Source organism: Scyliorhinus canicula, chromosome 20 (genome assembly GCF_902713615.1).
Source record: "Scyliorhinus canicula chromosome 20, sScyCan1.1, whole genome shotgun sequence".
NCBI lineage: Eukaryota > Metazoa > Chordata > Chondrichthyes > Carcharhiniformes > Scyliorhinidae > Scyliorhinus > Scyliorhinus canicula.
In genome coordinates, this window is record NC_052165.1 from 5196477 (window position 1) to 5204019 (window position 7543).

Below are 7543 nucleotides of genomic sequence, written 5' to 3' on the forward strand. Positions count from 1 at the left end.
AGTGCCCTGGTGGCTGGGGGTGCACAGTGCTCTGGGGGCTGGGGGTGCTCTGGGGGTGCACAGTGCTCTGGGGGATGGGGGTGCACAGTGCCCTGGGAGCTGGGTGTGCACAGTGCCCTGGGTGCTGGGTGTGCACAGTGCCCTGGGGATGTACAGTGCTCTGGGGTGCACGGTGTTCTGGGGGTGCACAGTGCCCTGGGGCTGGGAGTGCACAGTGCCCTGGGGGCTGGGGTTGCACAGTGCTCTGGGGGTACACAGTGCCCTGGGGTTGGGAGTGCACAGTGCCCTGTGGGCTGGGGTTGCACAGTGCTCTGGGGTGCATGGTGTTCTGGGGGTGCACAGTGCCCTGGGAGTGCACAGTGCCCTGGGGGCTGGGGGTGCACAGTGCTCTGGGGGTTGTGGGTGCTCTGGGTGTGCACAGTGCTCTGGGGGATGGGGGTGCACAGTGCCCTGGGAGCTGGGGGTGCATGGTGCTCTGGGGGATGGGGGTGCACAGTGCCCTGGGTGCTGGGTGTGCACAGTGCCCTGGGGATGTACAGTGCTCTGGGGTGCACGGTGTTTTGGGGGTGCACAGTGCCCTGAGGCTGGGAGTGCACAGTGCCCTGGGGGCTGGGGTTGCACAGTGCTCTGGGGTGCACAGTGCTCTGGGGGTGCACAGTGCCCTGGGGTTGGGAGTGCACAGTGCCCTGGGGGCTGGGGTTTCACAGTGCCCTGGGGCTGGGGGTGCACAGTGCCCTGGGGGCTGGGGTTGCACAGTGCCCTGGGGGCTGGGGTTGCACAGTGCTCTGAGGGTGAGAGTGCACAGTGCCCTGGGGACTCTGGGTACACAGTGCCCTGGGGGATGGAGGTATACAGTGCTCTGGGGGATGGAGATGTACAGTGCTCTGGGGGCTGGGGGTGCACAGTGCTCTGGGGGTGGACAGTGCTCTGGGGGTGGGAGTGCACAGTGCCCTGGTGGCTGGGGGTGCACCGTGCTCTGGGGGTGCACAGCGCTCTGGGGGTGGGAGTGCACAGTGCCCGGGGGGCTCGGGGTGCACAGTGCCCTGGGGGATGAAGGTGCACAGTGCCCTGGGTGCTGGGGGTGCACAGTGCCCTGGTGGCTGGGGGTGCACCGTGCTCTGGGGGTGCACAGTGCTCTGGGGGTGGACAGTGCTCTGGGGGTGGGAGTGCACAGTGCCCTGGTGGCTGGGGGTGCACCGTGCTCTGGGGGTGCACAGCGCTCTGGGGGTGGGAGTGCACAGTGCCCGGGGGCTCGGGGTGCACAGTGCCCTGGGGGTGGACAGTGCTCTGGGGTTGGGAGTGCACAGTGCCCTGGTGGCTAGGGGTGCACCGTGCTCTGGGGGTGGGAGTGCACAGTGCCCGGGGGCTCGGGGTGCACAGTGCCCTGGGGGTGGACAGTGCTCTGGGGTTGGGAGTGCACAGTGCCCTGGGGGCTGGGGGTGCACAGTGCTCTGGGGGTGGACAGTGCTCTGGGGTTGGGAGTGCACAGTGCCCTGGTGGCTGGGGGTGCACCGTGCTCTGGGGGTGCACAGCGCTCTGGGGGTGGGAGTGCACAGTGCCCGGGGGCTCGGGGTGCACAGTGCCCTGGGGGATGAAGGTGCACAGTGCCCTGGGTGCTGGGGGTGCACAGTGCTCTGGGGGATGGGGGTGCACAGTGCCCTGGGGGCTGGGGGCGCACAGTGCTCTAGGGGTGCACAGTGCTTTGGGAGATGGAGGTGCACAGTGCCCTGGGGGTGCACAGTGCTCTGGGGGTGCACAGTGCTCTGGGGGGGGGGGGGATGGGGGTGCACAGTGCCCTGGGGGCTGGGGGCGCACAGTGCTCTAGGGGTGCACAGTGCTTTGGGAGATGGAGGTGCACAGTGCCCTGGGGGTGCACAGTGCTCTGGGGGTGCACAGTGCTCTGGAGGGGGGGGGGAGTGCACAGTTCTCTGGGGGCTGGGGGTGCACAGTGCCCTGGGGGGGGGTGCACAGTACTCTGGGGGTGGGGTTGCACGGTGCTCTGGGGGTGCACAGTGCTCTGGGGGGGGGGAGTGCACAGTTCTCTGGGGCTGGGGGTGCACAGTGCTCTGGGGGTGGGGGTGCACGGTGCTCTGGGGGTGCACACTGCTCTGGGGGGAGGGAGTGCACAGTTCTCTGGGGGCTGGGAGTGCACAGTGCCCTGGTAGGGTGCACAGTACTCTGGGGGTGGGGGTGCACGGTGCTCTGGGGGTGCACAGTGCTCTGGGGGGGGGGGGGGAGTGCACAGTTCTCTGGGGGCTGGGGGTGCACAGTGCTCTGGGGGGGGAGTGCACAGTTCTCTGGGCGTGGGGGTGCACGGTGCTCTGGTGGTGCACAGTGCTCTGGGGGGAGGGAGTGCACAGTTCTCTGGGGGGGGGAGTGCACAGTTCTCTGGGGGTGGGGGTGCACGGTGCTCTGGGGGTGCACAGTGCTCTGGGGGGAGGGAGTGCACAGTTCTCTGGGGGCTGGGAGTGCACAGTGCCCTGGGGGTGCACAGTCCTGTGGGTACCTGGCGCCTGACTCATCATCAGAATTAGATTTGTCATGTGAGCGGTAAAATGATTCCATTGTTCTCTCTGATATGGTGAGCAGCAGTATGCTTTAAGTTAAATTATTTTCTAAGCATGAATGATACTCTTCCCATCGGCTACTATTTAACGAAGTATGGACAGAGCGACCCCGTTCCTGCTCAGCCCGCTCGTCAATACTGAACTGCCCCGAATTCTTGAGCCGAAATTTCCACCACACATTTCAGCCCAAAGTTCACAGATAAGAAACTGTGTCTGGAAAGATAGTCTCCAAAGTAACAAACAGCGCGCATTGACGCTGAAGCCACGGTAAACACCAAAAGTAGTTTTGATCCTGTCAAAATGGGTGGAAAACATTTTGCATGTTGAAAAAAGACCCACTATTGGAGACGAGAAGGGGAAACGCCGAAATCAAACAAGACAAAATGGGACAAGAGTGAGTGAGGAGGGCCACATGTTGGTACAGGGCAATTCAGACAGAACACTCTTCAAATCAGACAGTCTGGTGTCGATATTGGATACATTTGCCGCTGACATGGAAACAAGTTGTGTCATTGCAGGGAAAAGCGGCACGGGAGGGGGGGGGGGGGGGGGGGGGGTGAACTGGCTTCTTATTCACAACATTCACTCCCACCACCCAAAAAAAAGTTTTCACAATGAAGGAAATCTCTGGGCAAAGTTGCCGAGCCGCAGTTTAAGACGCGGGGAGCCCATCATTGCGTTTTATTTTAGGAATTCCCAGGAGGGGGGGGCAGGTTTATCCTGGGGGGGGGGGGGGGTGAGGGGGGGTGAGGTTAACCTGGTGGGGGGGGCAGGTTTACCCTGGGGGGGGCAGGTTTACCCTGGGGGGGGCAGGTTTACCCTGGGGGGGGGGGGAGGTGAGGGGCAGGTTTACCCGGGGGGGGGGGGGGTGAGGGGCAGGTTTACCTTGGGGGGGGAGAGGGGGAGAGGTTTACCCTGGGGGGGAGGTGAGGGGCAGGTTTACCGGGGGGGGGGGTGAGGGGCAGGTTTACCCTGGGGGGGGAGAGGGGGAGAGGTTTACCCTGGGGGTGGGGGGTGGGGGGCAGGTTTACCCTGGGGGGGGGGGGGGGGGTTTACCCTGGGGGGGGGAGAGGGGGAGAGGTTTACCCTTGGGGGGGGGCAGGTTTACCCTGGCGGGGGGGGTGGGGGGCAGGTTTACCCTGGCGGGGGGTGGGAGAGGTTTACCCTGGGGGGGAGAGGTTTACCCTGGGGGAGGAGGAGGTGGGGGGCAGGTTTACCCTGGGGGGGGGGGGGGGGGAGGTGGGGGGCAGGTTTACATTGGCGGGGGGTGGTGGTGCTGGGAAGCAATCTGCCTGTAACACTCCCCAGGACTAGTCCATGTCCCAGCCGGACTGTGATACTCACACAGTGAAGTGGTAGGTGAAGCACTTCCAGCCGCTCGGTCTCTCCAGGAAGTTGTACACATCTCCCTGTGCGCTGGTCCTGGTCATGTAGGGACGGTAAAAGCGGCTGGCTGAGCTGTTTTTGCGAGTCTCCGAGGTGGCCATGGCTGCACTGTCTGCCGGGGGGGTCGGATCCGGGGGGTCTGCCTCCGGGTTGCCCGACGATCCATTATTAACCACCGCATCTTCTTGCTCCAGTGCAACTGGAGCGCAGCAAGTGTCCGCCCCATCCTCCGCCACTCCCAGGAAGGCTGGCGACTTGCGGTGCCCGTTGACGGTCAGCAGCTGGCAGCCGGCATCCTGATCCTGGAGGTGGCACATGGGGAATGCCACCGATGAGCCGTTGAGGTGGGACATCCCTGACTTGTGACCTGGGTCCCGGGCTGAATTCTCACTTCAGGCGAGACACTGAGCCATTGGTGCCCGGGGGGGGGGGGGGTGTGGCCCACACTCTGTGTGTCAGTGTGTGTGTCTGCTGTAGCTCTGCACTGTGAGGCTGCCCTGGACTGTCAGCGGGGAGCGATCCAACAAATCACAACCCTGCAAATCAGATTAAAAAGATGAAAGGGGCAAATCTCTCCTGGGTGATCAGCACAGGCACTAACTCCAGTTTCCAGCCATCGAAAGAATAAAAGTGAAAGACACCCGGTTGTTTAGTCCGGAGATGGAATTAGAACGTTCATCTCCGTGTACACCGCCCAGAAAAAGTTAGTGGGAAAGATTAAATTCAAATAATTCAATCCCACACCATTTATTAACGTCTCTTCCTATGTCATAGAGTCAGGGAGCACAGACACCGGCTCTTCGACCCACCATCAAATACCAATCCACACTCGTCCTATTTACCAGCACACAGGGCAGCACGGTAGCACAGTGGTTAGCACTGTTGTTTCACAGCACCAGGGAACTGGGTTCAATTCCCAGCTTGGGTCACTGCTGTGCGGAGTCTGCATGTTCTCCCCCTGTCTGCGTGGGTTTCCCCGGGTGCTCCAGTTTCCTCCCACAAGTCCCAAAAGAGGTGCTGTTCGGTCATTTGGACATTCTGAAATCTCCCTCAATGTACAGCGAGCAGGCGCCGGAGTGTGGCCACTAGGGGATTTTCACAGTAACTTCATTGTAGTGTTGTCATAGAATTTACAGTGCAGAAGGAGGCCATTCGGCCCATCGAGTCTGCACCGGCTCTTGGAAAGAGCACCCTACCCAAGATCAACACCTCCACCCTATCCCCATAACCCAGTAACCCCACCCAACACTGAGGGCAATTTTGGACACTAAGGGCAATTTATCATGGCCAATCCACCTAACCTGCACATCTTTGGACTGTGGGAGGAAACCGGAGCACCCGGAGGAAACCCACGCACACAGGAGGAGGACGTGCAGACTCCGCACAGACAGTGACCCAAGCCGGAATCGAACCTGGGACCCTGGAGCTGTGAAGCATTTGTGCTATCCACAATGCTACCGTGCTGCCCATGTTAATGAAGTGTTTCCTCACACAGTCCAAAGATGTGGAGGTTAAGTGGATTGGCCATGCTAAATTGCCCTTGGCATCCAAAAAAAAGGTTAGGTGGGGTTACCAAGATACGGGGAGGTGTGGGCTTGGGTAGGGTGCTCTTTCCAAGGGCCAATGCAGACTCGATGGTCCGAATGGCCTCCACCTGCACTGTAAATTCTATGATTTTAAGGCAGGAGCAAAATAAATTAAACCCTTTTGTTTCCAAATATTAGGGTGGAAACTGGGTGACACTCAGATGCTGGACTGAGCACTGCTCTAAAGGACAATTCTTCTAATCAGATAGTTGAGTCCCTCTGTGCTACACGGACTGGTGGCTGAGATACTGGGATGTTCATTGAAACAAAATGCAATCAGGAGCCGGAGAGCGGCTTCTCTCTGTGTCACTGCTTTCATCCAGGGCTGCAGTGTCGCCGGCTCTCTCCTTGCTCCGTTAGCTGAATGGCTGCTGCCCTGTGGAAGTGGCCCGGAGCCGGCGGCGGCTGCGCCCGGCTGAATCCGACTGTGCAGCGCGGGCGGGCGAGCGGGCGGGCGGGCGAGCTCACATTCACCAAGCTGGCGAGCTGCAAATCTAGCTGCCATTGCAGCTTGCAGCTGCTTCCCAGAGTTACTGCACCTCAACATTGCTCAACGATCAAACCTCTGATCGTCCTCATCACAGTAAATGTGGCTTCGCCCATTTCTCTGGCCTTGGCCCCTGTGAGTTTGTTTATTTGTGGAAATTGATTGGGTCCTGCACAGTGACCGACATGTTGCACCCCCATGTGCTCCAAAAGCCGCTGTACTAAATGAAAAAGTGCTAAACGCAGACCGCTCTCCCATTCGATCCTGGCTTGTAATTTTACATGACAAACGTTTATTTTATTGAGCTGAATAAAGGGGAATGCTTTGGTCTTGCACTCACCAGAGCCAATGCAAGAATGTCACATTTCAAAAGGACCAACAATTTATCCTGCGCCTGAAAAGGGTGTCGGTTTGTTGGCAAGTCAACTCTGATTGTTCAACATTATGGAGAACGGAGTAGGGAACTAATGTCCCCACGGTGAGTTAGGCAAGCATGGGTGGTTGAGTACAGTCCATTGCAAACAGTCAGTTCGATGCCAAATAGGTAGGTCCAGTGTCCCAATGACTGTCAGATGCTGTCAAACAGCACTGGAGAGTTAGGGGAGCAGAAAGGTCGGGCGTGGGGAGGTAATAGGAGGGTCAAAACGGAGGCGCTGAATGGGAGAGTCAGAAATAAGGCTATTTACAACAAGCAGAGTACTGAACCTGCTTGCAAAACTCAAGAGTATAATGTCTAACCAAAGGCGTGATTTTGCGATTGAACAGCACTTACTGAACAATTGCAAGTGTGATGAGAATTAATACCAACGGCAGCCTGGCTCACAATGTGGTTCATTTATATTTGTTAGAAGTGTTGTGTATCAGAGAATACACGCCTTGCTGGTGAAACATCACCTGATCTGTAGTGATGTCTGCAAAGGTTTTGCACCGGTTTCCAGTTCTTCATTTTGGATTACATGAGTAAAACCTCTTCATAAAACCACTCAAAGTGTGTGAACGAATCCAGAGTGTGGGCCCTCCAAACCTTTTCTCTTTGCTGTAAACTCAGAGATATAACAGAAAACAGGCGATGAGGATTGAAGCAAGCAATAAATTGCTAGAAGAAGAAAATCGTCAACAAACACAGTGGAGACGGCGTGGAGAGCAGAGAAGAATTCTTGGGGTCGGACACATGTTGTGTGAAGCACAGTCACCGATGCTGATCATTTTTTAAAAACTTTGTTTTAACCACAACCGTGAGTAAAGAAGAACAAGAGTTCAGAAAACCTGCTTGTCATTGAAGGGGTAGAGTCTGGGCTACAGTGACAATGCACGTGGGGAAGCCAAATAGGCTGCGGGAATCAGGGAATTCAGAAGTCTGACTCTGCACGGGACACTACTTGGGAAAAGTCAAACCACAGACAGGCAAAAGGAAACAATTCTAAGCTGCTTTGTGAATAAGGGGATCGAAGGGAGGAAGTTAGTTAAAGTATAGACCCCAGGAACCGGGATCCGGAATGCTGGGAAAAACAGGCACC

At 57.9% G+C, this 7543-nt stretch overlaps 1 protein-coding gene across 8 annotated transcripts in view; it reads right to left on the reverse strand.

The window, feature by feature from the left end:
• Positions 1-4569, reverse strand: part of kcnq1.2 (potassium voltage-gated channel, KQT-like subfamily, member 1.2) — a 606356-nt gene extending 601787 nt beyond the window's left edge. For 5 of the 8 annotated variants that reach the window (XR_005458329.1, XR_005458328.1, XR_005458327.1 and 2 more), the window contains exon 1: positions 3912-4564. Coding sequence is in view for 4 of the 8 variants with exons in the window: in XM_038780516.1 (XP_038636444.1) it covers positions 3912-4306 (395 nt within the window). In the remaining 4 variants the exon portion in view is untranslated. Of the gene's footprint in view, positions 1-3911 lie in introns of all 8 variants that reach the window. The other 3 variants (XM_038780518.1, XM_038780519.1, XR_005458330.1) reach the window with 2 other exon arrangements.
• Positions 4570-7543: the final 2974 nt, after the last annotated feature.